The 26920-nt window shown below is 44.3% G+C and overlaps 6 protein-coding genes and 1 long non-coding RNA gene across 11 annotated transcripts in view; 2 read left to right on the top strand and 5 right to left on the bottom strand.

Moving 5' to 3' along the window:
- The first annotated feature begins 31 nt into the window (after positions 1–31).
- On the top strand, positions 32–2427 carry LOC108024976 (T-complex protein 1 subunit gamma). The gene is made up of 5 exons (XM_017095223.3): positions 32–136; positions 301–373; positions 432–493; positions 576–1075; positions 1146–2427. Exons 2-5 carry the CDS (start codon positions 340–342, stop codon positions 2182–2184), a joined length of 1635 nt encoding a protein of 544 aa, XP_016950712.1. The 5' UTR covers positions 32–136; positions 301–339; the 3' UTR covers positions 2185–2427.
- A 20-nt stretch (positions 2428–2447) lies between these two features.
- Positions 2448–3672, bottom strand: LOC108024983 (N(6)-adenine-specific methyltransferase METTL4). The gene has a single exon (XM_017095236.3). It carries the CDS (start codon positions 3615–3617, stop codon positions 2553–2555), a length of 1065 nt encoding a protein of 354 aa, XP_016950725.1. The 5' UTR covers positions 3618–3672; the 3' UTR covers positions 2448–2552.
- Positions 3673–3813: 141 nt separating this feature from the next.
- On the bottom strand, positions 3814–4864 carry LOC108024990 (uncharacterized). Its single transcript, XM_017095248.3, has one exon. It carries the CDS (start codon positions 4779–4781, stop codon positions 3849–3851), a length of 933 nt encoding a protein of 310 aa, XP_016950737.1. The 5' UTR covers positions 4782–4864; the 3' UTR covers positions 3814–3848.
- A 210-nt stretch (positions 4865–5074) lies between these two features.
- Positions 5075–5746, bottom strand: LOC108023459 (uncharacterized). 2 transcript variants are annotated; one of them, XR_007764678.1, is made up of 3 exons: positions 5499–5746; positions 5302–5445; positions 5075–5239 (listed from the first exon to the last, which is right to left on the bottom strand). It is a non-coding gene; the product is annotated as an uncharacterized LOC108023459 (long non-coding RNA). The 2 variants fall into 2 exon arrangements; XR_001768082.3 differs by having other exon boundaries at positions 5298–5445; positions 5499–5742.
- A 6-nt stretch (positions 5747–5752) lies between these two features.
- Positions 5753–9754, top strand: LOC108023456 (outer dynein arm-docking complex subunit 1). The gene is made up of 5 exons (XM_017092959.2): positions 5753–6188; positions 6252–6547; positions 8691–9199; positions 9257–9431; positions 9487–9754. Exons 1-5 carry the CDS (start codon positions 5964–5966, stop codon positions 9701–9703), a joined length of 1422 nt encoding a protein of 473 aa, XP_016948448.1. The 5' UTR covers positions 5753–5963; the 3' UTR covers positions 9704–9754.
- A 94-nt stretch (positions 9755–9848) lies between these two features.
- On the bottom strand, positions 9849–12944 carry LOC108025565 (modular serine protease). The gene is made up of 6 exons (XM_017096096.3): positions 12726–12944; positions 11745–12048; positions 11200–11681; positions 10831–11134; positions 10553–10774; positions 9849–10491 (listed from the first exon to the last, which is right to left on the bottom strand). Exons 1-6 carry the CDS (start codon positions 12790–12792, stop codon positions 9984–9986), a joined length of 1887 nt encoding a protein of 628 aa, XP_016951585.1. The 5' UTR covers positions 12793–12944; the 3' UTR covers positions 9849–9983.
- Positions 12945–14807: 1863 nt separating this feature from the next.
- The window catches only part of LOC108024361 (homeotic protein ultrabithorax), a 79034-nt gene continuing 66921 nt past the window's right edge, over positions 14808–26920 (bottom strand). For all 4 annotated transcript variants that reach the window (XM_017094299.3, XM_017094290.3, XM_017094268.3 and 1 more), the window contains one exon: positions 14808–16143. In XM_017094299.3, the coding sequence (XP_016949788.1) occupies positions 15842–16143 (302 nt within the window). In that variant the 3' untranslated portion in view covers positions 14808–15841. The remainder of the gene's footprint in view (positions 16144–26920) is intronic.

Below are 26920 nucleotides of genomic sequence, written 5' to 3' on the forward strand. Positions count from 1 at the left end.
AATTCCGAAACATCGATAAGAAACCCAATCTAGTGTAAGCGCCCTCTTTTAAGTTATCGATACTTAAAAAAGCTGCTGCTTCGAATTGTAAAGAATTTGAATTAAACTCGTAAAGAATTACCCAAATTCGCTCAAAGTAAGTTGAAAATCAATATAATAATAGATATAATTAAATGTAATCATTATAAATTAAACGCAGAACGCGCTAACAGCTAAAAACGTGCCGGTCTGCGCATTTTGTATCGAACCTTCTTGAACAGTGTGTCATCGGCGGGTCTAACCTCACTCATTCTCTTTCAGTTCTCCTCGCACGCAGAAGTAAATTAAGCAGCCAGAAACATGTTCGGTGGACAGCAGCCAATACTCGTGTTGAGTGAGTATGAAATTTGCACCTCCCAGAGCCCAATTGCATTCGAATTATTCGCCGACAGGTCAAAACACAAAGAGAGAATCGGGCCGCAAAGTGCAGTTGGAGAACATCCAAGCCGGAAAGGTATGAGTCACATGTCTGGGACCTGGGTTTCGGGGTTCTCGTGCTCTACCGGCCATCTGCTGATTAAAACCCCTTTTTCCAGGCCATCGCCGATGTGATACGCACCTGCCTGGGGCCTCAGGCCATGCTGAAGATGCTGATGGACCCCATGGGCGCCATCGTGATGACCAACGACGGTAACGCCATCCTGCGCGAGATCACCGTGCAGCATCCGGCGGCCAAGAGCATGATCGAAATCGCTCGCACACAGGACGAGGAGGTGGGCGATGGCACCACATCGGTCATCGTCCTGGCCGGCGAGATGCTGGCCGCCGCCGAGCCCTTCCTTCAGCAACAGATCCACCCTACTGTGATCATCCGCGCCTTCCGTGAGGCCCTCGAGGACATCGTCGGCCACCTGCAGTCGCAGCTGAGCATCACGCTAGACGTCAAGGATAAGGCCAAGATGGCCGATGTGGTCAAGGCCTGCGTGGGCACCAAGTTCATCGGCAAGTGGTCCGACCTGGCCGTCAAGATCGCCTTGGACGCTGTCGAGACGGTGACTCTGAGCGAGAACGGACGTCTGGAGGTGGATATCAAGCGGTAAGATACGAAGTCCAGTGCCAGTGTTTAAAAACCCATAATACTTTTTATGTTGTTAATATTTCAATAGTTATGCCAAGGTGGAAAAGATTCCCGGCGGTGCCATCGAGGAGTCGTGTGTGCTGAAGGGCGTGATGATCAACAAGGATGTGACGCACGCAAAGATGCGCCGCTACATCGAGAATCCCCGCATCGTGCTGCTCGACTGCTCGTTGGAGTACAAGAAGGGCGAGAGCCAGACCAACGTGGAGATCATCGGGGAGCAGGACTTCACCCGCATGCTGCAGATCGAGGAGGAGTTTGTGCAGCGCATCTGCGCTGACATTATTGCTGTGAAGCCGGATCTGGTCTTCACCGAGAAGGGTGTCTCCGATCTCGCCCAGCACTATCTGCTGAAGGCTGGCATCACGGCCATCCGCCGGCTTCGCAAGACCGACAATCTGCGTATTGCTCGCGCCTGCGGTGCCACCATCGTGAACCGCACTGAGGAACTGACCGAGAAGGATGTGGGCACGGGAGCTGGCCTCTTCGAGGTGAAGAAGATCGGCGATGAGTACTTCACCTTCGTGACGGAGTGCAAGGACCCCAAGGCATGCACCATTCTGCTGCGCGGAGCCAGCAAAGACATTCTGAACGAGACGGAACGCAACCTGCAGGATGCCCTGCACGTGGCCCGCAACTTGGTGTTGGAGCCGCGTCTGGTGGCTGGCGGTGGAGCCGTGGAGATGGCTGCCTCCCAGCTGCTGACGCGCAAACAGGTCAAGGGACCCTACACAGCGGTGGCCCACGCGTTGGAGATCATACCGCGCACACTGGCCCAGAACTGCGGAGCCAACACGATCCGTGCCCTGACCGCCCTGCGTGCCAAGCACGCCTCCCACACCGGCGAGGGTGTCTGCGCCTGGGGAATCGACGGCGAGTCCGGCGAGATTGTGGACATGAATGTGAAGAACATCTGGGAGCCGCTGGCCGTCAAGATGCAGACCTACAAGACCGCCGTGGAGACTGCCATCCTGCTGCTGCGCATCGACGACATCGTCTCTGGATCGAAGAAACGCGGCGGCAACGAGCCCACCAACCCGGCCGCCATGGCCCAGGGTCAGGAGTAGTAGCCTGCGATCAACCACGTGTATTAATAATGCTTACTATCCTTTAATACTTAATTTAACAAACAAGAGAAAAAAACAAAACAAAATCCCACACACGCCACCCCAAATGTTTAACATTTAGCTTCGGCCAGGCATTGCCGCATCTCTGGAACGATAAAGCGCATTCGCGGGCCGCCTACACACAAATTCTGCTGCATTTGCTCTCATTAACAGTACACAAATAAAATTGTTAAAACTCATAAATGCTTTCTTTAAATTAAACGTTGATTTACGGCATGCATCAAGTAGGACACAATTTATTTGAAATACAAGTCAGTAGAATTAATAAATTTTTACGATTTACAAAAGTAATAAGTTACTTTTCTCAGCTAATTTTCTCGAGCCGCATCATAAAGCCTTTCGTCCATCAATTTAAGTACCTCCAAGCCAATTGAAGTGAAGTGGGGATGGAGGAACCGGGCAAACAGCTCCATGCAGTTCGGTTCAGCCTGATCCTCCTCCAGCTGCAGGTACTCCCTAAGCCAAGCCAGCAGGGGCGGCTTGTGGGAGTGCACAATGCTGGGCACGCTGAGCAGCAGCTCGGTCTTCAGGATGTCCTTTCCGTAATCCTCAGAAGCATCAGAGCGGCAGGCCAAGTAGAGCATTTCGTACGGCTGTTTCTGCGTGGGATCCGCCTGCAGAGGAGCGATCAATTCATGGTCTGTGCTCAGTTTGTACCAGCGGAGCTTGTGCAGCAGCCTAAGGTGCCAGCTGGGCAGTAGTTGTTTCTCCAGGGCCACCTGATGAAGCGTTGAATTGGTGCACCAGATGGCCACCAAGGATCGTTGGTGTGTCAGCCTGGATATAGGGATTTGCGACAGTTGGTCATTGCTCAGCATCGAGTATCCGAGCTCCTGCTTGGCCCGCTTCACCCTGCGGATGTACTTATTCCGCCACGGGGGATCTAGCACGATGAGATCGTAGGCGGGCAGGAGTTGGTGCAGCAGAGCTGGCAGATTGTCCACATTGTGGTTGTAGAATCGGGATTGATTGGGAATCAAGTATACCCTCCCGGACTCATATGTTCCCTGGAACCTCTGCACCCGTCCGCTTTCGTTGGCTCCATGGAGCTGGGGCAGGCTGTAGGCTTCCTCCCAGTGCCTTTCTATCGATGGCGTTTCCGCCTGCTTGAAGGGCTTCGGCAGGAGTTCCAGATATCCATTTACCACCTTCAATTCCTCCAAGGATGACGATGTCAGATCTTCGTTGCCAGCCTTCCTTTTGCGCTTCCTGGACTTCGCGTCCTCATTCGCCAGCTGCGGATGCGCCTGCTTGACTTGAAACTTGAAGAGCTCAGACTTGAGCTGGATTTCACATGCCTCTTTGATCAGCTTCCTGTGATCCAAGAAAACTGCGTGTCTTGTGTCATTCGTTTTATTTTGTAAACACAACATCACATTAATAATGGCTCGATATTCATTAGGTGAAATATCATCCCTGCACTTATCGATAGTATAAGGGGCGCCAAATTTGTTTTTTAGTTTTTATAATTTATCGTAAATTATAATGCTTCATGATCGGTTTGTATCTGATGACAATGTATACCGAGTGATAATAAAATCCCAAATGCAAGGATCTATACAATATACAAGAGGTAATCTGCAAGGTACTTTTTCGGGATTGGCTTACATGAGAAACCCCCTCTTGTTCTGGCTTAAATCGAAGAAGTCCCTCATATGGGTAAGCAAGTTGGCGTGGAGTCTCAGATGTCCCCGACGGTTGTAGTAGTTAAGCTCCTCGCTGGAATTTTCGGCCACAAATCTTAGCATGGTCCAAGTGCCCAGCTCATATTTACACCGAACAGGGGTATGCTTTTGGGTTTCGCGCAGGACGAAGAAGGCGGGTGTAGATTCTACGTTGAACTTCTTGGGTACACTCACTCCATGTGTATCCATTTTGTACAGACGCACCGACTCCTGTTTCAGTCTATCGCCCAGCCTATCCAGATTTATCATCAGGCTTTCATTAACCTCCGAGCCATTCTGCCGGGAGTCGTAGAAACAAATGGCTATATCTCCTTCTGATGCGTACACAAGCTCGTTCCAGTTGGCCAAGTTAATAACCTCCACCTTGGGGTCCTTGGTGGTGGCTTGCTTTACATTCCCCTGTATCACCTGCTCGCAGAAGTCCCTTAGGCCCTCCAGATCGGGCAATTTCGGTCCAGCAAAATCGCCAAAGAAGAACACTTCACCAGCCGCACCTACGCCGTAAACCAGTGGCAATGATTCCACGTTGTAGCCATCGTCGTCTCGGAAAAAGCTGAAGTCGTCCTCATTAAAGATGTACGACTGCCACATGTCATCGACGTAGAAGTCCATCTTCCCCCCGAGAGCCTCAGGGGCAGCTAGTCTGTAGGCCAACTCCACCCACTTCTCCAGCGCTCCAAAGTCATCGGCAAAGACATGGAGCATCACCAGTGTGGGTCTCTTGTGGGTTTCCCAAGACTTTCGCATTTGTCCAAAGTTGGGAAGACGCTGCAGGCGATCTTTATATTTTTCCGGCAGGAAGTCTTTGAAGTTTGGGGGTGGCGGGTTGTAGCCGCAGTAGTATCGAGACATTTTCACTTAATCTATGGCTCTAGCAAGTGGAACCGGTGGACTGACTCACCAGCTGTTTAGTCATAATATTTGCTTATCTATAGCGGTGGGTTCCATTCTTTGAAATATCGATAGAACTTATAGAAGCCACCTTTTAAACTATTAAGAGGGAAACCAGTTTTTAAAGGTTTTTTATTTAATTAATTAATAATTAAATTACGTACTTAACGTATGGAGCACAAAACTAAATATTTGTATAATTTACAAATCGAAAATGTTCTTATGTTCAAAAAATTATATACAAATGTTGTATATATGCATAAAGTAAAATAATTAATTTTATTAAACTCTCTTGAATACTAAATTTTTTTTTAACTCCTACACTTCCTTCGTGTTTGCCAATTATTCATCCGCAGCCATTTTCCGTTTATAATAAATAAAAAATGAAAATGGGATGATAAATCCCAAAATAATACATCCTAAATAAATGAAAACAATAGAATTTATAACTTCAGGTAAGCATTATTCCAAACTTACCTACCATTATACCATAGAGATAATAATTTGATCCGTAAAAGTAAATGTAATCGAATGTGTTGTTTCCATTAAGTATGAAAAAAATTAAAATCATAGAACTTAGAACTAACCATATGAAAGCACATGGCAGCAAAAATCTCACATATCGCTGCGAATTTAAGCTAGAAAAATGAATACTCAAAAGTAGTTGTGAACACTAACCTTTTTCTTATAGATGAAATACATGGTTGGCACCGGAAGAACCATCCACAAAAATAAGATCCCATATTGCACGACACGCTTATAAGCTTCGCGCGGCGTTGTATGATCTTGACTGAAGAGAGCGACCAGAGGGACAACCAAGGCTATAAAACCGAGAATAATAAGAGCATTCACCCTTCTGGAAACTTTACACATTTTAAGAATTTGTCTATGCCTGTTTGACAATCTATTCCGAGTGACAAAAAATTCCTTGCTCTTTCTGTTGTGGCTTAAATGGAAAAAACATTTTATGGGTATCAAATTGGATAGAAGTCTCAGGTGCCCCTCGCTAAAATTATTACAGATAGCCAATTCTTCTTTGCAAAGGGCTCATCCGTTACCAAGCAACCCGCCATAGGCAACGCTTGTTTAGAAATGGAATCAACGATTTTTAAAATTCCTGGCTAAGAGCACCACATCCACACAATGGCTGACCAAAGCGAACTTGACCAACTGGCCACTGCCGAGCTGCAGAGACTCCAGCGCCAACATCGGGGTCTCCAACTGGACCTTCGAGGTCTCCTTGAGGAGAAGGCCAAGCGACTGAAAAAACAGAACCACATGATAAACGTTTTGCAAGTGGAGCACCAGAAGCTAAAGGAGGAAATCAAGACCCTCGAAGGAGGCACTCATGCCAGAAAAAACACTTACGTGAGTGTCTATTTAAGGGATTAGTGATTAGTGTCCTTGATAATTAGGTGAACACCTTTGCAGAGGGAGAAACACCTGGGAACTCTGCAGGGACAGCAGGCGGACCTCCAAAGGGTGCTTCAAAACGAGCGGACCAATCTTTGGGAACTGGAGGGCCACATCCGAAAAATGGAAAAGGAGATCGATGCCTTGCGCCGCAACGAAGTGCCCGATAACTGCTATAAGGACACCATTTGCAAGGTCCAGAAGAGCGTGGTCAAACTGGAGAACCGCTTGGATGTGGTTAACAAAAAGTGCAGCGATGTGCTCACCGAAAACAGCAAAATGCGGGACGCCATTAATCATATGCTGCAAGATCGGTAAGAACCATTAAAAAAAGTACTTTCAGGCCACCAAAAGTCCATTTATAGATTTCATAACTTGAGTAATTGGATTGGCACGTTCGATACCTTTTAGAGCTCGTGATTGCATCCCCTAAAATTTCTATTTTACCCGAGGGTCAAAATTTTAGCCCATTTTCATGTTCCATTTTTCCGTATTTCCAATGGATTCCAGTATGGGCATCCCAAAACTGCACTTCTAGATTCCATAACTTGAGTTATACGATTCCGATTGACATGTTTGATACCTTTTTGAGCTCGTGATTGAATCCCGTAACATTCTACATCAAAATTTCTCTTTTACTCGAGGGTCAATATTTTAGCCCATTTTCATGTTCGATTTTTCCGTATTTCCAATGGGTTCCAGTATGGGCATCCAAAAACTGCACTTCTAGATTCCATAACTTGAGTTATACGATTCCGATTGACATATTTGATACCTTTTTGAGCTTGTGATTGAATCCCGTAACATTCTACATCAAAGTTTCTCTTTACTCGAGGGTCAAAATTTTAGCCCATTTTTATGTTCGATTTTTCCGTATTTCCAATGGATTTCAGAATGGGCATCCCAAAACTGCACTTCTAGATTCCATAACTTGAGTTATACGATTCCGATTGACATGTTTGATACCTTTTTGAGCTTGTGATTGAATCCCGTAACATTCTACATCAAAGTTTCTCTTTTACTCGAGGGTCAAAATTTTAGCCCATTGTCATGTTCCATTTTTCCGTATTTCCAATGGATTCCAGTATGGGCATCCCAAAACTGCACTTCTAGATTCCATAACTTGAGTTATACGATTCCGATTGGCATGTTTGACACCTTTTTGAGCTCGCGATTGAATCCCGTAACATTCTACATCAAAATTTCTCTTTTACTCGAGGGTCAATATTTTAGCCCATTTTCATGTTCGATTTTTCCTTATTTCCAATGGGTTCCAGTATGGGCATCCAAAAACTGCACTTCTAGATTCCATAACTTGAGTTATACGATTCCGATTGACATGTTTGATACCTTTTTGAGCTTGTGATTGAATCCCGTAACATTCTACATCAAAGTTTCTCTTTACTCGAGGGTCAAAATTTTAGCCCATTTTTATGTTCGATTTTTCCGTATTTCCAATGGATTTCAGAATGGGCATCCCAAAACTGCACTTCTAGATTCCATAACTTGAGTTATACGATTCCGATTGACATGTTTGATACCTTTTTGAGCTTGTAATTGAATCCCGTAACATTCTACATCAAAGTTTCTCTTTTACTCGAGGGTCAAAATTTTAGCCCATTGTCATGTTCCATTTTTCCGTATTTCCAATGGATTCCAGTATGGGCATCCAAAAACTGCACTTCTAGATTCCATAACTTGAGTTATACGATTCCGATTGACATGTTTGATACCTTTTTGAGCTCGTGATTGAATCCCGTAACATTCTACATCAAAATTTCTCTTTTACTCGAGGGTCAATATTTTAGCCCATTTTCATGTTCTATTTTTCCGTATTTCCAATAAGTTCCAGTATGGACATCCCAAAACTGCATTTCTAGATTCCATATCTTGAGTTATACGATTCCGATTGGCATGTTTGATACCTTTTTGAGCTCGTGATTGAATCCTCTAACATTCTACATAAAAATTTTTCTTTTACTCGAGGGTCAATATTTTAGCCCATTTTCATGTTCGATTTTTCCTTATTTCCAATGGGTTCCAGTATGGGCATCCCAAAACGGCACTTCTAGATTCCATATCTTGAGTTATACGATTCCGATTGGCATGTTTGATACCTTTTTGAGCTCGTGATTGAATCCCCTAACATTCTACATCAAAGTTTCTCTTTTACTCGAGGGTCAAAATTTTAGCCCATTTTCATGTACGATTTTTCCGTATTTCCAATGGGTTCCAGTATGGGCAACCCAAAACTGCACTTCTATAATCCATAACTTGAGTTATACGATTCCGATTGGCATGTTTGATACCTTACAGATTCCATATCTTGAGTTAAAGGATTCCTATTTGGATGGGTGATACCTCTATGAATTAGTGCTTCGTCGTTACCCTAACACTCTACATTAAGGTTTAAAAACGATTTCTGAAATAACTCTCTTATATTTTTATAAACTTAAGAGCCAACTTTAACGACATGTGGCAGTCGATGGTCACTCAGTTCAACGAGGGCAAAAAGTTCATCATGGATCTAATAGACCAGTCGACTCTGGCCTTTGACCAGCGGGAGGAGCTGTGCAATAAACTAACCGTCCTGAAGGACCGCAATGAGAACGATAAGGTGATGCACATCCAGGAGATGCGTGAGATGCAGCGCCGCCTAGAGCACGATGCCAAGCTGCAGAAGTTCTTCGACATCAAAGGCCAGAAGCGACTGAACCCGGAGCTGGAGCAGCGCGAGCTGGACAAGAAGCAGAGCCAGAAGGAGAACTATGAGAGGCAGCTCCTGGAGTACAAGGAGATCATCGAGAAGATCAAGCTGCTCTACGGCGAGGAGGACGCGGAGCGACTGGTGGCCCAGTTCAAGCGGCAGGAGGACGAGAACTTTGCCCTCTTCAATTATGTCAATGAGCTGAGTCACGAGGTGGAGGTGCTGAACGACTCCACACAGGAACTACAGGATGAAATAGGTGGGTTTATGTTTCCAATCATTAAAGTCCGTTAATATATATACATATTGCCAACAGAACGTCAGAAATCGGAACAGACCGAAAAGGAGTTGAAGCTGAAGACGGAGGCCCTGGATTATCTCAACGCTGAAAAAGAAAGAATTGAGCAACTCGCGGAAGACACTAGAGAAAAGAAGCGCACCTTGAGCATTCGGCTCGAACAGCTTCTGAAGGGCATCGAGGATATATTCAGGTGAGGTCTTAGAAGATTACCATTTACTATTGATTAACTGACTATCGGTCTGCAGACAACTTGCCTGCGACGATGCGCCCATCCTAAATGTACTGAGTACCAAGACCTTTTTGACAGTTCACAATGTGAAGCTTTTCATTGGCGTTATTGAACGGCGCGTCAATCTGATCATCAGCGCCATTAATATCGAGGATAACTCTAACAAGATACTGGCCAGAAAAGATCGTGTTCCCAAATTCAACATTCGGGAATCAGCGAAGACTAAAAACTAAGCATACATAAACTTCTTAGTCGTTACAGATCTACCAACCAAATATATAATATTAAATATTAATAAATATTACCCCAATAAAAAATGTACTATCTAATGAGATCATATAGAATATGTGTTGTTGTATCGCTTACAATGATACAGTCTGACCTTCTTGAGACTAGTTTTATTTGATATATATTATTTATTAGCTTAATCTAGCATTGGCTGGAGAACAAAAGAGTATGGCCGCCGAATCTCTGGAAATAAATCTATTCTAATCGCAAGGGAGCTAACTTACTTTAGGACCTGCTTTCTATGCTTCTGTTCATCGCATTCCAGATCATACTATCGAAATGCTGGATATTGGTCATCACCGTCAGGCTGTGGGCACACTGATCCGCATTGGGTGCATTGCTGATTACCCCGAAGAGGAAGTGGCGGGCGGTGCTCCGGGCGGAGAAGGCTTTGGTCTGCAACTCGGAGGTGAATCCGCCGCCACTGTCACCCTGGCAGGCCAGGGATTTGCCCTGCGTGAAGATGCAGAACTTGTCCGCCTGAATGTCCGGCAGATTCCGACGACACACTGAGTTGGCCTTGGATACGGCGGGCACAAATTGCAGTTCGTGCTTGTTCTCGATGCTCCACCCAGCGAACTTTCCCTGCACTTCATCCGTGACGCCCTCCTTCTCCGCAAAGCTGACAAAGTTCACGCAAATGGGTCGAATCACGTGGCTCAGCTCGAAGGGCTCGTTGAGGGTCAGTAAGGCCAGATCCTGGTAATAGTTCTCTGTGCGACCCTGGTAGCCACTGTGGAGGATAGGTAGGGTTAGGGTTTTGCCGAAATACATGCGACTTGATCTGAACCCACGGCGCTATTTCGATGAGGCTCACATTCCGACGCTTGTCATCCGGCGTGGTCTCCCCGTAGTTCCGATAGAACTTGGCTGCAATCACTTGGAATGTGTCGTAGCTGAAGGGTAACTGGGTTCCCTCATCGTAGACGCAATGAGCGGCGGTTATAACGAGGTCCGGAGTGAGCAGAGATCCTCCACACACGAAGTGGTAAACCTTCTCGTTGTGCCAGGCGTACCTACCAAGGAGTTTCGGTTTAGAAGCTCTTTTCACTAAATGCAATTATAGACTTACAGTCCAACATGCCAGGGCACAACCGTGTTGTTGATCGTATACCCATTAGCCGAGAAACTCTTGGTGGGCGTGGCTATCTGTCCACAATCCTGTTCGCATCGCTGGCGACCTCTGTTCCAGTAACCCCCCTTCATGCACCTCATTTCCGGCAGGGGGCTGAGGGTCTTGAATCCCGTGGAGCAGACAAATTTGACATCAGTTCCTGGAGGAAGGAAGGGTTTCTTGCAGTCCACTTGCTCTCCGTTGTGAGTGCACAAGGCCTTGGTGGAGTAGCCATCGAACTCCCCAGCGGTGCTGCAGTATTCTAGCGGAAGAAAGTTTCCCAATAAGAAGCCAATCCTTACAGAAACCCCAAACAAATTCACTTACTCACGCATTTCGGGATCGTAGGTGTACTCCACTTCTTCTTGGCGCAGTAGCTGTTCTCCTCGCCCTCCAGGACGTAACCCTGTTTGCAGGAGAAGCGCACAGTTCCCCGGATGATGGGTCCAGTCAGGATGCGGCTGCCCTCGCCCGTCAAGATGGGCCTTTCGTCGCCAATGGGCAGTGGACAACCCAGCAGCTCCAGCGGTGTCTCAACCGGCGCTGGGGTGGTGACCTTCCTGGTGGTGTTGCACAGCAGAGGGGCCTCATCGGATCCATCAAAGCAGTCGTTTTCCCCGTTGCAGGACAGGGAGCCCGAGATGCAGCCACCTGTTCCGCACTTGAAGGAGTACGCCGGACACTCCATGTGCCCGCACAGTTTCACAGACTCGTCGAACCCGGTTCCATCCGCACAGTCGTCCTTGCCGTCGCACAGGAAATTTCCCTTGTCCAGGCAGATTCCGGATGGGCACTTGAACTCATTGTCTCTAAAAACAGGTGAGTTTTAACAAAGTAAATTATTTGCAATGGATGCCTGCCTTATTACTTACTGACAATTGCCCTGAAGAAGTCGATCGTGCTGGCGTACATCGTCCTCGTTGCCGCATCTCAACTTGGTTTCATCGGAGCCGTCCGCACACTCGTTGATGCCATTGCAACCCGCAGTCCCAATCACACAGGCTCCGTAGGTGCACTGGAAATAGGGCTTGGTGCAGTGCTGCCGCTGGGAAACGCATGTCAGGGCCGTTTCATCGGATCCATCTGGACAGTTCTTCTCGCCGTTGCAGACATCGTATTGCGAAATGCAGCTGCCATTGTCGCACTCGAACTGGGTGCTATCACATTCCGAAAATACTGAAATTATTCAGTACTTAAATTCGCCTTACCGCATTATTTGGAAAACAATTCGAACCATTTTTCAATTTTCTGTTTGTGTGCAAAAGCTTTTATTTTAAGAGTTTCAATGGATGTTCTCTAAATAGTTAAAAATTTAAAGGCGAACGAGATTTGAATTTATTAATATTATAAGTTACTTTATTTCGCCAATAATTTTGCTACTTTAAGTTTAATATGTTTTCAAAATGGTAAAGGTGAATATTAAAATAATTATTTAATCCCTATGATATTTATTTATTAATTATTCATAATAGCGATTTAGCATTACTGAATAGCAATATTTCCAGGAAACGCTTACGCAGCTGCGAGAATTGCCGGCAAGTTTGCTACAATAGCACGCTTTTTATTATTTATTTCCGTAAACACAGGCTCTCAGCCTAAACATAGTACGCTCTTCTGTCTATACTAAGCAAACCTAAAATCAGCAGATATCAACAAAGATGACTGATGGGAATGCAGCGCGCGATTTCAAGATGAACCGGCTCGAATCTCGTTTTGAGAACGCTTCTCTGAGAGGAACTTCGATTTGTTAAGCCATTTGAACATGCCAGTATGTATACAAGCAGAGCTCGCATATATGTACAGAAAATGTTTATTTTCGATCGAATTGTATTATCATTTTGAACTTTACTCACTTGATCTGAGCCGCAGCGAGAACGCACAAAGAAACAATATATTTGATAAAAACGATTTGAGTTTCATAATCTCTGGTTTGAAATCGATCTTGCAGATGCACTAGTAAGGCGCTTGGGAGCACAAAACACTCACATAGGTAATTGTTCAGTAAAGTGCGTACTGATAAAAGTGGCTTGGCGAGCACGTGAGGCCGAGCCTATAACGATTCCGACCGAGCTCGCAGAGGGAACTGAGCCAAAGTGTGTTCAAGCTGGATCTTAAATAACAATCGCAAAACACGTTCTAAGAGCGCTAATCGTATCGATTTGATTGCTAAGAGTCTTGTGCGCTTTATAATAGCGGATGATTAAATAGTGAGATTTCACTATTTTTGATTTTATTTTGTAATTTTTATAAATTTGCTTATTCTTGGTTATCGTACAAAATACCTTATAAAAAACACAAATTCAACATGTTCTGCAAGACATTTTTAATGGTACTTCTTAGGCAAAGTTGGCAAAGGGCTTCACAAGAAAAAATGAATTTGACCCCCAGAATTATTCACCTCTGGCTACGCCCCTGATTTATTATAAGACTCACAAAGGAATGAGTCCGTGTTAGATTTTTAGTCGTGTTCCTTACCTTATATTTACATCACCTAAGTTTTGTAAAATGTATTGTTTTTGTAAAGTCTTAATGTAAAATGTAAGTACATGTAAGAAACATGTAAGGTATAAGTATAAAACGTGTAAATTTACTGTTGTATTAGTGTATAAAGTAAACAAGATATGTTAAGTGTTGGGAAGCGGAAAAAATTAAAAGATCTATAGAAAATGTGCCTTTTGCCATGCTTAAGCAATTTGTAGGATGCCTGATTATCATCGCCCATTTCAATCTCCTTGACCATTTTTCCTGCAATTAAAAAAGCCAACCCAATAAAAATTCAAACACCTTTCGTAAATTGTTTAAATCGTTTTGTTAATTTATTTGTTTCATTTCCCACATTCTCACTGGTTGCTGTTTGTTTTGTGTTTGTTCTTTTACGTATAGTTCATATTGATAATTTACAACTTACGGAGCTAACATAGAATGGCTTTAAATTAGAGTTAAATAGATTAAGTATAAACGGAGCTTGCGGGTCCAATGGGCGATCGCGGGGAGGGGAAAGTACGAGTAGAAAATGTAGCTGCAAAGTATCTGTAGGTCTGATCTGATCTTTATTTAGGAAAAGTAGTAATCTCGATCTGGATAGGCTGCTCGGCCCGCCTGTCCGAGGGTCGGAGAGTCTAAAGTAAAAGCCACTAGCAATGTACACGTAAGTAGCGATTATTATTACTACGAATGCACTGGTATTTCTTAAGTGAGTAGTAGGTAAATGGTAGGATGCTGTACTTTATGCAAGACTCCTCCGAATCGGTCTCGTTCTTTACGTATATCTGTTGCTACGATAATCCACATTTAAATATTCAAGTATTGTATTTTAGCGTCTATTCTTGGTTTGCGGTGGCGGGGAATACCCCAATCGATCCACGCCTCTCATTCGCCACTTTTTCGTTCAGTGTATGTATACAGTAACGTATCTCGGTTCGCGTTTAAAATCTATAACATTTAACTTATTCTTATTTACGTATTTGCATCTGCCTCCGTTCCGTTGCGCAGATAATTACTCTCTTATTGTTTGTCCATTTATACTCGATCCATATAAATACATAAATATATATCAAGATTTATATATATAATATATATCTATAATCGAATCTTAGGCTCTAGTTACGTATACATCTTGTGCAGGGCATCGTTGGCCCCCGAACTGGGACAAACTGAGGGATCAAGTTTCGGGACACACCGACTTGGTGGTTCGAGCACAGCTCGTGGGGATCCCCTAAACTATATATGGTATCGGTATCGTAATCGTTATCGTAATCGGTATATGGGTATCTCTATAGAGCGTACAACTCACGATCAATTAACGGAACGAGATCAAAGCAATTTCGCATGCAAGCGGGCAGCCCGCAAACTCTCAAACAACTGAGGCTCTAATTACACTGGGAGAACAGAAGATCGCAATGGCAATGAACTAAAATAATAACACAACAATCGAATTCGTTTTCTCATTGTTTTTTTTTCAGATTTTTTCAAAACCAATAATTTATTTGCGTTTGCCGGGGCAAACGGTTTGTCGTACTCCTCTTCTCGCCGCTTCTATCGGATAATCTCATAAACGCTTGTCATTAAACTAAACATAATAATAATAAAATTAGGCATTAATTTAATTAAATTTAAAAGGTAAACACACTACACATTACTTAAAGAAACAGCTTCACTCTAGTCGTTTGGGCGAGAACTAAACAAATTCGTTTAAAAATAAACAGAGTTAACTAAAATTGCATTATTTCGTTTAATAAGCACAAACTATACACATTCAAATATTCGATCCTCCCAAAAACGTTCGTTTTTCGTTTCGCAATATGTTTACTTGGCTAACAAATTCTATTTATATTCAAGTTAAAGTTTAATAGTTTTCCTTTTGTTTTTCGTTTCCTTTGTCACGTATCTTAAATTGGTTTAGAACTGGTTGTTACCAAAAATTCATATCAACAGAATTTTGCTCGCGCTCAACATTATATTGGTATAATTTTTCTCATAAATTTTTGAGTATTTTCCGCGAAAATTAATTTAAACATAGCAGTAAGCAACAAAGGGGGCAGGACATGGGTTTCAATTTCGAGGGATCTCTCTACATGTGGTAAACATAAATCTTACGCATGCGAATCTTTTTAAATTTTTCGTTTGGAACTAAATAAAATTGTTGGTTTTTCTTGTCTAACTCTAAGTAGGTTCATAATCTGCACTCCTTCTTTCCACTACTTTTATTTACTTAGCCTAGTTAATTAGTTTGTAGTTTTGTTTCATTTACGTATTTTCGGTTGCTGCTCAAACGCTTGAAATAATTCCATTAGGTTCGATTTAGGTTAAGTTTCGTATTCGCACAAGTACCATCAAAATATTTAAATATTATTCATTTAAGTAAATAGTTCATTTGTTACAATATAGTTGCTTTGTATCTGTCTCTGCGCCATTCCGCCTAATTCTTCCCTACAGATCTAAAGGTCTATGGATCGGCAGATCCGATGATCTACTGATCCAGGTGGCCTCCTTGGACCGCCGCCGCCGCGGCCGCTGCCGCCGCTGCCTTCTGGGCCTGCGCCTGCTTCTCCTGCTCGTTCAGCTCCTTGATCGCCTGGATCTCCTTCTTCAGCTTCATCCGTCGGTTCTGGAACCAGATCTTGATCTGCCGCTCCGTCAGGCAGAGCGCGTGCGCCATCTCGATTCTCCGTCTGCGGGTGAGATAGTGATTCGTGTGGAACTCCTTCTCCAGCTCGAGCGTCTGGTAGCGGGTGTATGTCTGTCGGCCGCGTCTTCGCAGGCCGTTTGTACCTGGAGAATAGAGAGGGCAGTGCGTTAGAAATCTACAAAACTAAAATTCTTTGAATTACTTTTTAGTCCAAATGGACCTGGCATTTATAAGAAATATTTCAAGAATATTCCAAAAAGATCTTCAATTTTAGAACTTCCTTTTAAATAACAGGTCCCAAATGATAGGAGGATTTTGGTAAAAAAAAAACATTGACAAAGTGTTTGAAAGGGTATTTAATTTTATCCTTATGCCAACCATAATATTAAATTTCGAATTTCGAAATAAGTATCAAAATGCATTGCATAAAATCTCTTAAGTGTCTGTTTCAGCAATTTATTCTGTGTTAAAACAATTTTAATTTTATTTTTAATTGCTTTATGAATTCAAAATGTTATATGCATCCAGTACGAATCATTGACAATATATGCGGCTATTTATATTTGTCCTTTCGTCGGGCAAATTAAATTGAAAAATTGCAACAAGCTGCTCGACATTTGTTGGCTGTTCGCCGTTGTTTGGCCCAGTCGTAAATATAAATTCTCCTTTTCGCCAGCGATCATCAAGCAGCTCGAACGTAGGCCGGAATCGCCTGGCAGAGGGGCAAAAGGAAAGGAGATCATGGTAGCAACAAAAAGGAAAGAAATACATTTCATTTTTACGAGTATAGCCATTTGCAGTTGTGGTTTTTGTTTCTGCTCGCGGGATCGTTACTTTAAATTGATCGTTTGCCGCTGCACCGCCGATGTTGCTGCCGTGCTGTCATTGCAACATCCAGCAACCAGCAACCAGCAACCCGCCACATTAAAATGAAAAGGAGAAACGTGCGAGCACTCGGCACTGGGGAGATGTGATGGCGAATGTGGCTACTTAAATTGCAGTTATGCCAGATAATGCCCGTTTAATTGGCAACCTGAGAGCAGGCCAGATGAGGAGTCAGAGGAGCCGGAGGAGCCGGAGCAGCCAGCAGTCGCATCAACAGGGCAGCACAATGCCGTGTTTAATCTCTGATTTTAAATATTTATGAAGTTTAATTTGCCTTCAAGTGCAATAACTCAATTTCGTGTGTGCAAATGCACTGCAGCTGTCTCGTCTCCGGCCCATCGCCCATCGCCCATCTCCCGTCGAAGGCGAGGACCAGACATTGCCTGATTTTATCGAAAGCCCATCCCCCCGTTGCCGAACCACCCGACTTTCCACAACCAGGTCTTTCTCCTGGGCCCTCGGCCTGCGCCTGGGCACAATGTTAAGTTAAATATTATGAGCATTTATTATGTTATAAATTTGGCCTAAAGGTATTAACAAATTTATGCCGACACGAAAGTCATAAAGTGAAAACGCATTTATCTTTCACTCATACACGGGCATTTCTGCCAGCTCGGTTGTATTACGTGGCGAGTGCACTTGTGTGGGTGGCGGTTATAAATGGCGAAAAAATTTTATAGACAATAAAAATGATATGGAAATAAAATGGCCAGGATGCAAACAAAGAAATTGTCATCTATATGGGATAGCTCTATCTCCCTCTGGCTCTCAGGCAGATAAATTTGCTTAATGTGGCTTTATTTTTAAAATGCCTTGCAAGAATTATAAAGACCCATTTAATGTGCGAGAAAATTGGCCAGTGACAGGTCAAAAGATTTGCAGTGCGTTTCTGGCAATTTGTCGACTATATAAAATCCACAAAGGCCTTAAAGGCCATAAGACCATTGAGATACTTTTTTGTTTATTTTTATTAAGATTTTTATATACAAATTACTTCTTAAAGAAATTTCAATTAAACAAAGATGCTGCCCTGAAGAATTCCCGAGCAAACCCCGCCCGACTCTCGGCCAAACAAGCTGTGTAAAAGGCATAAATAAATTTATTTGGCTCTAAACCTGTTTGCTGATTAACTTAAATCCCCGCCAGTCGTGCTCCCTTCGTGCCTGCTCCTTTTGCCTTTTTCCTGGAATACATCACGCTGAGGTTTAGCAAAAGTTTCATTTTATTTAGGAGTTGCCCCAGGGAGGGGGCTAAGACTCGACTTGAGGAGTACGTGAGCTTTGCTCGGCAATTTTAAATGGAATTTGTCACTCGGCGACCGACTATTTTATCGTAACTTCCCCTTACCCTAACAAAAAAAAAGAAGAAAATAAAGCCCTTAGTATATGCAAAAATAAACTTTTTACGAAACTTTGCTTTGCCTCGGTATTTTTCTACCATCGCCCCCCTCCCGCTTAGATTTTTTCCAGTGCTGGCCAAGTTTCGAAATTTATTATGCGAAAAAGTGCGAAATTCATTTTGCTGGCTCGCTTCTTTGCTTCTTCTTCATCTGCGTCCTGCTGTGCTGTGCCATTTTCTTTTGTAGACTTTTGGAAAATTTTTGTGTATTTCTAAGTACATAATTTAAATGCTGGTATGTGCGGACCAAGGGGGCGGCACAATAAAACTTTGTATGGCAAAGGCGCGAAATTTCTCGTAGATAATTTAAGCGAGGAGGAAAACGCGAAGGTGGAGAGTCTAGGAAATCTTTTTTCCGAGTATTTATTCGGTTCCAGTTGGTTTTCCATGGGGCCTTTCCATGGCCTTCCTTCGGCCGCCCTGAAGATACATTTTCAAGGTTCTGTCGACTCCGTCGTCTTGTTTTTTTCCCCTCGGTTCTGTGTTTTTTTTTGGGTAGCACAGCTGCGCCTGGGTCCCCAGTACGTGTTATATTTTTTAACTTAAATTCCTGAGGGATTTAAAGTTTTGACAGTTTACGTGTTTCCCATTTGCAGCGAACTTTGAACCGAGACGGAGCGATATCTATGCCCGTCTCGTTCTGGCTCTCTGTTTCCTTCTCTTTCTGACTTAGGGGAGTGACTCACCCCCGGTTTCGGGAGCGTTGCAAGCGGCCATAAATCTCCAGGTGACGCCGACTCCATGTTGCATGCGGCACATCGTGTGATCTATGCTTCTATTATAACTATTTATACCCACAGATGCGGGGCTACACATACACTCTACTTATATTTAATTCGATTTTGTTCTCCGGCCTTATCTGGCACTCTCTCTAATTTATGTTTTGTTTTTGTCATCGTCACGTGCTATCTGAGATGAGATTTTACTTTCCCCAGAAATTGGGGAGCCTTCTCTGGGCTCTGATAAGCTGGAATTCGAATGGGGGCATGGCATTCCTGGGATCTCTATCTCCCAGATACAATACTTCGACTACGCGGAATCGTAGAAGACATAAAACTCTCTGCTCAGGCCCAACCGGAAATTAATTGCCCTTATTTTTGGTTTCCCAGAAATCAACCCGAAAGGACATGCGGAAGAGAAACCCTTTTTAGGCGGGGGAAAGCTGCCGAAAAGCGAGAAGAGAAATCGATGGGCCATCGATTAATTGGATGGCTTGGCACACACATGTGTCCCATACCACACCATCACACGCATTTTATTCGCAATTTAATTAAATCTATTTTCGTGCGTGTTTGTCAGGGGCGTGTTTCACCTTGCGCATATGATGAACACACACATCTGCTGGATACGCTATATACGAAGATATATAGCCGCCTATATATGTAGGTGGGCCTGGTATATGGCTGAGTCGCCCCCCCGGATTCTCGAATTCGAGTGTCTATAAAACAATTAAATGCGACTCAGCCCCGGCTGAGGTTGAATGCGAGACGGAAAACTAATTTTCCGCACTGCCAATCGAGGACCACTAAATCTGTCAATTAAATTGGCCGCAGGGAGTGCGAGTCTCTGGGGACGGGGGCGTGGCTTCCTTGGATCTCTCTGTGCTCAGACGTGATTATGGTTCCTGTGCCATGACTACGCCTATGCCTATGCCACATATTGATGCTTGCGGTGGCAAATGCGCAATTGAGTTGCAATTGCCAGCACAAACACGAACGCAATCCGAGTATCTGCAACCTGCAACTTGCCACTTGGTACTTGCAACTGCAGCTGCCGGTGCGGTTGGGTTATCAAATTTTGAGATACACGTTTAGGGTGTGTGCACCCCCAACTTTGCCCAGTATCTTATGGCTGTCGCAGCCAGGAATTGAATTTTCATTTCTTTCCCGAATCCCAAATTCCGAACCAAAACTCACAAGGCAATCAGAGTTTTTAATTGCTTTTCGGAGGGGGTACAGGTACACTAAACTGAATCGGCATTTGCAACTAGCTAGCTGCTAATGGAGATTTTCCCTGAACCTCAGCCAAAAAAAAAGAGATGATGTGCCAAGTGCAGTTCATCGCACGAGGAATTGAGATCGCTTCGATTCGGCTGGGATCGCGGAATTCGTGGCGCGTACAGCCTTCCAAATTGCAATGCCTCAGCGTAATTGTGGTCCAAAAAAGGAAAGGGCACCTCTGGTGAAATTTCAAGCAGATCGCCGATAAAATCCGCTTAACGAACGGGCTTAAGCCTCACGCACAGTTTTTGGCAACTCTTTTTTATATACGCATGGGTGTTTTCTTTTTATTTCGGTAATTTCGGCTTGCAAGCGCAACTCTCAATGGCCGCCTGATGATCTGAGAAGTGGAACGGGCGACTGGCAAACTGGTTCCTCTGCGACTGCATCTCTGTATGGCGGCGTATCTTCTTACGCGTGGATCGGCCAGGATCGAGCGAAGGGGCTTCTCTCTCGTCATTAAAATAATTCATTGCAAGTTGCTCGCGGTAGCTGCCGGTGCAACAGGTAGCAGGTCGCCTCGATTCAGGGCCACTGACCAGCGATCCATATTCCGAGCCCCGGTGCTGTGGCATCTTCCCAGTTTTGAGTTACGACTGGGCCTGTTGAGCTTGCAATTTAGCAGGGGCAGGCTTTGTTTTGGGGGGAAGCGTAGGGCGAAAAGGGTTCGGTGAGTAGTGACGAAAACCGATGAACCTCACTGTTTCAAGTCACCAAAAACTACAATAATTTATAAAATAATATAACATATATTTAAAGTTGTTGTTATATTATAACTATAATTATTTCTTTATCATTTAAACCCTCACATGATCTAAAAACATTCCCAAGCTGTCTGCCGTTTTCCCCTATCCAAGTGATTAGCCGTTTCCCTTTCATGCTTCTAGCTTGAGAGTTACTTTTGGGCCGGCATGTCATGGCAATTAAAAGCCAATTTGTGTATGAATGAATACATTTGACTGTTTATTGTCTCTATTCGGTATGTGAATTGTATAATAATGCCATCATTGGCACACCGAACCAAGACCGAGCGATGGCTGAGTGACCCAGTGCCCCAAGCCCAGCGTCTGGAGTTCAAAACCCATGGCGCGTCGAAGCTGAACGCGGAATTCGATGTGGGTTTATCTTAATAGCTCAATTAATGAGCGATGTGAACGCCGGCGTACCCCTTTTTTCCGAAAAAAGGAGGAAAAATACAGATATATGTGAACGCGACACGCCATTTCCATATTTACATAGACCCCGAAACCATCATCTAGGGGCCTGTAGATAGATATACTTGTGTATTTGAGCAGCCGCCGAGTGTGTGAGTACGGAACGCCTTCCCATCGTGCTTTAACCTCGGCGTCATCATTAAAATAATCAACGACTCTATTTTGGCTCCGTTTCAAGTTCTATTTCCATTTCCAGTTTCATCTTCATAGGCAGACAGATACGGATACAGATACAGATGCAGATACAAAAGCAGCGACAGCTGGCGGAACGCATTGATGGGGATTGAGAGATACAGATACAGAGACAGATACGGATACGCAGACCAAATTTTAACAGTTCAAATGCGAAGCACAAGCAGCGGCATTTGTGGAAGATGCGAGCAAAGCGTGACTACGAAGATGAAGCTGTTCAATGGGGGATTTCGATTCCGATTCTGTTTCAGTGCCAGTCCGGCGAGGTCCCGAGACAGCCGAATAAATAAATAAGTGGGCACGATGTCAAGCTGTTTCGTATCTATATCTGCGAGGAACATCGTCTTGCCGGGCCATATATTCCCGATTTCAGAGCTCATTAGACAGCAACTAAAAACGCACAACTCACGAAATTCGCATAGACTCTCCAGCGGGGCTCATCTGACGTCACCGCCCTCGAGGGCCGCCGATAATTATCGATGGAAGTTATGGAGCTGCTTCTGGAACGGAAATGTGCAACATTTCCGCTACTCACCCGAAAAACTGGCCAATAAAAATCAGCGCCAAGTGTCAAATCTAAATAACGATTCCGAAATGGGCAAAATGGCTGCCACCCTGATAAGACTGCGATTGTTTATGCCTTTTTGGAGGGGGTCTTGAGATACAAATCAGACGACGGCTGCAGCGCCATTTATGTATCTGAGTATCTTTTAATTGCGCAAGAGTGCGCCTTTCTGATCCGACACGCCCACTCGTTTGCGACTCTGCTCGAAGGGGGCCTCTTTCTTCTGCGATATCGGTTGAGAAAATCGCCTTGAATGCGTTTTTAATTGCATTTTTTCACAATCAGTTAGGGGGTGTGTTTTATAGCCCATAATAAATGCTGCTTTGTTGGGTTTGTGTTTTAAATCGGAGAAGAAATAAATATTTTTAGAGGATTCTATCATTAGCTTAGGAATCAGTTTGCTTTTAAATTTCTTTTTATTTCCCTTTTACACTTTTTGTAATATGATTAGTTAACTAAATTTTATAAAATATCCACATAATTAGGATTGTATTCATTAAAGAAAAGCCGTCCAGAAATCCCATTTGGCTCGTCTCCGTTTAGTCAAATTTCGCCGGCTTACCTTTGGCCAATTAATTAGCCAGCTTCCGGCATCGCCCGAGACTTCCCCGATTCGCATTACACGCCCAAGAACACGCCCAGCCACCCACTGCCATATGAACATATATGCCCACATATGCCCGAGAAAGGGGAGAAAGGTCAGGTGGTGCAGCTGAAACTTCATTAAGGGCGCATAAAAGTAAACAAGCGAAAAGTGTCGGAATTTCACACATAATTGGCACTTGAAGTTTTTATTTTTATTTGCCTTCAACTAACGACAAACTTATGGTCCAAAAACTGTGCAAGAGGGATGGCTTGAGTTGGGCCAGGGAGATGGCGATGGCAATGGAGATGAAGCCATTCGGCGCGGTGTCGAATTCGGGTTTTGGGTTCGGTCTTTTGGGGTCACAGCAGCTGCTCCCCGGCAGCTTTTTCTTTCTTTTCCACCGTCTGACGGAGAAAAAGTGAAAGTTAGGAGCAACAATTCGTTTCCTTTTGCCCCCTCTTGTTGTTTTTTTAAGTCCTCACTGCTAGAACGTGTGAAACTAGCAGTTAATTTCAAAGTTGCAGTTGGCCACATCCTACATTCCACATCGCGAGTCCTGGATCCTGAACCCATACCGCGTGCCCCTTAACCCCCACCGATTCCTATTCCAATTCCGATTCCGATTCCTGCCGCGTCCATTGCGAAAGTTGCACTCTGTTGTGTGAGTGTGTGATGCGGCGAGTTTGTCGTTGGAAAGATTTATGCTCAAATTGCTTTTGCGCAAAATCGACAAAAACAAGCGAAGGTGCACAGGGCCAATACAGTACAGGACAGTGGGCTAAGTATTAAAAGTGATTCTTTCAGCGTACCCAATACAAACCAAAATATTTTTAATTAATCTATGGAATTTAATAATTTTTTCATCCATTTTAAAATATTTTTTAATTTTTATTGACTGGTAACCATTGTAAAAACTAGATCCTAAAATGATTTCATTGATTGTCAAAATATTAAAATTTTATCGTAACTCCCTATTACGATTTTCGCCCAGCAATGTATCTTTCTCCCCACTGTATCTCAAACTGGGGATGCAGTTGGTCGCAGTGGATGCCGGGTGCCGCAGTTGTTGCCGTCCTGTTTCGTAATCAATAACATTTTCGCAAGTGAATTACTCGCCATTGTTTCGCCCATCCCTCAGACAAAGAATTTACGGCTCAACTGGGATCGGTGCATGGGGATGGGGACTGAGTGAAAGCGGGGAGGCGTAAAGAAAGAAAGTGCTAAGGTTGAAAATGTTCATTTCCATTGTAAGTCGTCGCCTGGCTGTGGGCTCCTTCATAGATTTATGATGGTTTATAATGAACTTGTAAAGTAATTATGCGCTGCGACGCGTACGAACGAGTATGTGCCACCTTGGCTTTGGCCCCACCGGAGAAACCGGAGTAAACCACCACCATCACCTCCACCACCATTATTCAGCACAACCCTTTTCAAAAAATGTCTCCTGTCGTGTGATTTTTGGTCCACCACCCACACAGCGTTTACGCTTGTAATTACACGCTTCATTGTTGAAAGGGCGCAGGATCAGAGAAGGAGCTGCCAAGATGGCCAGGGGCGTAGTCAGAACTGGTTTCTTATGGGTGTACAACCATGTTTGTTAAAGATTGCAGTTAGAAAACTATAAACAGATTTAAAATTGAAAATGTAATCAAAATATTATCATTTAATGAGTTTTTAGAGTGACCAAGCAATGTTATAAAGCATTTATCTTCCCTGGTCACACTGATATTTTAAATAAAGCTCAAAAATGTATAAAAATCTAGTCATCTTCAAAACTTAAGCCAATTAAATAAAGAAGCTGAATTATTCCTACCCCTCTAGCTACGCCCATGAAAACGTGAAGACGGCCCCGCTTGCGTCGAGGGTCTCCATTTTCCGTGTTGTTTCGTCGCCTCGCCCTGGTGTCGTATATCTCCGTTCTAATTGGGTTTCGTTGTGCGCCGTGCCCGCTAATGTCAACCCAGCTTGTTGGGCCCCTCCCAGCCTCCCATGCGTGCTCCTCACAGCAAGGTCCTCATCCCCATCCTCGTCCTGGTCCTGGTCCCCACTGCCCACCGGATTCACTTAGCTTGCACATGCAAAAGACGATCCCCAAACTGCCGAAAACTGAACTCGGGGCCATTAAAAGTGGGCGGCGTGTGGGAGGATGTTAGGAGTGCTGCTTGAGGAAACGGAAACGTCGAGCTTCGTCGCTTCTTGGGCTTCCCCCCCTTTTGCGTGAGTGTGTCTCTGTGCGGGTGAGTGTGTGTGCTCCAAGGGTTTCAAGGAGCTGGCGTCGGGTGAATTATGTTGCATGCTTTTAGGTGATTTAGCCCACGTTTGTATGCACAAACGTCTGCTGGGTTTTGGTTTATGTTTTGTTTAACTAATATTTTGCGAAATCTTCTTGGGAAATTATGAACTTGGCAGGCTGGCTGCTGGCTGCTGGATGGCTAGATGGCTGACTGGCTGGCCACAACTGCAAACTTGGCCCCCAACCATCCACCCACCGCACACAGTTTGGCCAAAAGTTTTTCATTTTGCTCCTTGCCAATTTCACACTCTGCCAAACGCTGCAGGGCGGGCCATAACTTCCAGCCAATAGCTGGCTGAGGAATGAGAGGTGTGCTGGGGGTCCGAATTTGGGGAAAATATTGTGACATTTCTTGCAGCTCATACAGTGCAGTCGACTAGTGAAGTGACAAATATGTAGTCTAGAAAATGGACATATGTTCAGGGGGAATTACTAAAGATACTTGGGTGTTTATCAAGGGGAGTTCGTATCAAGCAGGTGATAAATAAATATCCATAATATATTAGTAGCTCTAAAATACGTAAAATGCTCTAGCAACTTGAAGATTATTGCTAAACTTTATTTTATTATTCGAAATATTTGTATTTACCAAAACAACTATTTTACTTTATAAATTGCTCACCGATACCATCTGCCAGATAAGCTATCCTTCGGAATAAATGTATCTCCATCTGCCAGGCACGCTTATTAACTTAAGCGAATGCCGGCCGGCTGGCTCTCGTAAATCAGACCCCTCTGCCCGTTCCGTAGCCCCCGCCCCTGGAGCTCTCCCCCGACCCTTTGCGACATTTTCCCGGGGCGCTTCAAGTCTCTTCTCACATATTAAAAAATAAGGCGAGCAAAAACCAAAACAGAGAAAAAATCCCAACAACGTTTTGCATAAAAAATAAAGCACCGAGTCATGTGTGTGTGACATCATATCGTATATTGTCGCATGAATTTACGTGACCATATGTTGTCGCCGGAGCGCATAAATTCCAAGTGGGGAGCACAGACGGCTTCTGGGCCTCAAGAGCCGCCCTAACCCTTGCCACGCCCCCACCAGCCCCCGCCAGCCCCCCTCCAGATGGACCAGGACCATGGGCAAGTGTTGATATTTCGTTCGATGGTCGTTTGACTTCTGCAAGTGCGAGGCGACAAAAAGTGCGGATAAAAAATATAGGTGAAAAATTTATTGAATTTAATTTGAATGCGCCCAACGGGCCCCCGCAACAGCTGGCATTTGATGGGGCATCTGTATCTGTATCCGAATCTGCTACACCATCCGTATCTGTATCTGCATCTGCAAATCATTCCTCATCCCGCCTTAGATCGCCGAGCCTGGCTCATATGAATATTTAAGCTGGCAGCCCGGCCACCGCCTTCGAAATTCAGCAGCCGCCATCCGCCATTCGCAAATCGCCTAATGAAGCCGCGCAAAATTCGTTTTTAATTGCCATCGCAAAATCCCGAAGATGGCGGCGGGTAGAAAAATTTCGTTTTAATTGCTGCCCCGGAATCCCGCCGTATCGTCGACTCCCGAGAAATATTGCCACTTGTGTTTTTTAGCCCGAGCGGGAAGAGGAGGCCAGAGCAAAGAAACCAAAAACAACAGCCAAGAGGAAAAAACTCGATTTTCCAGCTAATGGATGAAGGCAGAATTGTTGCTTTCGGAAGAGACCAGTACGAGCAGCAGGAGCAGGAGCTGGAGCTGGAGCAGGGAAAGACCAGGACTGGTACTCGAGAATGGGAATGAGAATAAAGACTGGGCCCGGTACTCCGCGCTCGAGTTCGACATCGGCACAGCA

Source organism: Drosophila biarmipes, chromosome 3R (assembly GCF_025231255.1).
Source record: "Drosophila biarmipes strain raj3 chromosome 3R, RU_DBia_V1.1, whole genome shotgun sequence".
Lineage (NCBI taxonomy): Eukaryota > Metazoa > Arthropoda > Insecta > Diptera > Drosophilidae > Drosophila > Drosophila biarmipes.

Coding starts and splice junctions, on each gene's coding strand:
- LOC108024976 (XM_017095223.3), top strand. CDS start 340: ATGTTCGGTGGACAGCAGCCAATACTCGTGTTGA. Junction 374..431: donor GCAGCCAATACTCGTGTTGA/GTGAGTATGAAA, acceptor ATTCGCCGACAG/GTCAAAACACAAAGAGAGAA. Junction 494..575: donor AGAACATCCAAGCCGGAAAG/GTATGAGTCACA, acceptor CCCTTTTTCCAG/GCCATCGCCGATGTGATACG.
- LOC108024983 (XM_017095236.3), bottom strand. CDS start 3,617: ATGTTGTGTTTACAAAATAAAACGAATGACACAAGACACGCAGTTTTC.
- LOC108024990 (XM_017095248.3), bottom strand. CDS start 4,781: ATGTCTCGATACTACTGCGGCTACAACCCGCCACCCCCAAACTTCAAA.
- LOC108023456 (XM_017092959.2), top strand. CDS start 5,964: ATGGCTGACCAAAGCGAACTTGACCAACTGGCCACTGCCGAGCTGCAG. Junction 9,200..9,256: donor GGAACTACAGGATGAAATAG/GTGGGTTTATGT, acceptor TATTGCCAACAG/AACGTCAGAAATCGGAACAG. Junction 9,432..9,486: donor GGCATCGAGGATATATTCAG/GTGAGGTCTTAG, acceptor ATCGGTCTGCAG/ACAACTTGCCTGCGACGATG.
- LOC108025565 (XM_017096096.3), bottom strand. CDS start 12,792: ATGAAACTCAAATCGTTTTTATCAAATATATTGTTTCTTTGTGCGTTC. Junction 11,135..11,199: donor TACGATCCCGAAATGCGTGA/GTAAGTGAATTT, acceptor TTCTTCCGCTAG/AATACTGCAGCACCGCTGGG. Junction 10,492..10,552: donor AGCCTCATCGAAATAGCGCC/GTGGGTTCAGAT, acceptor TATCCTCCACAG/TGGCTACCAGGGTCGCACAG.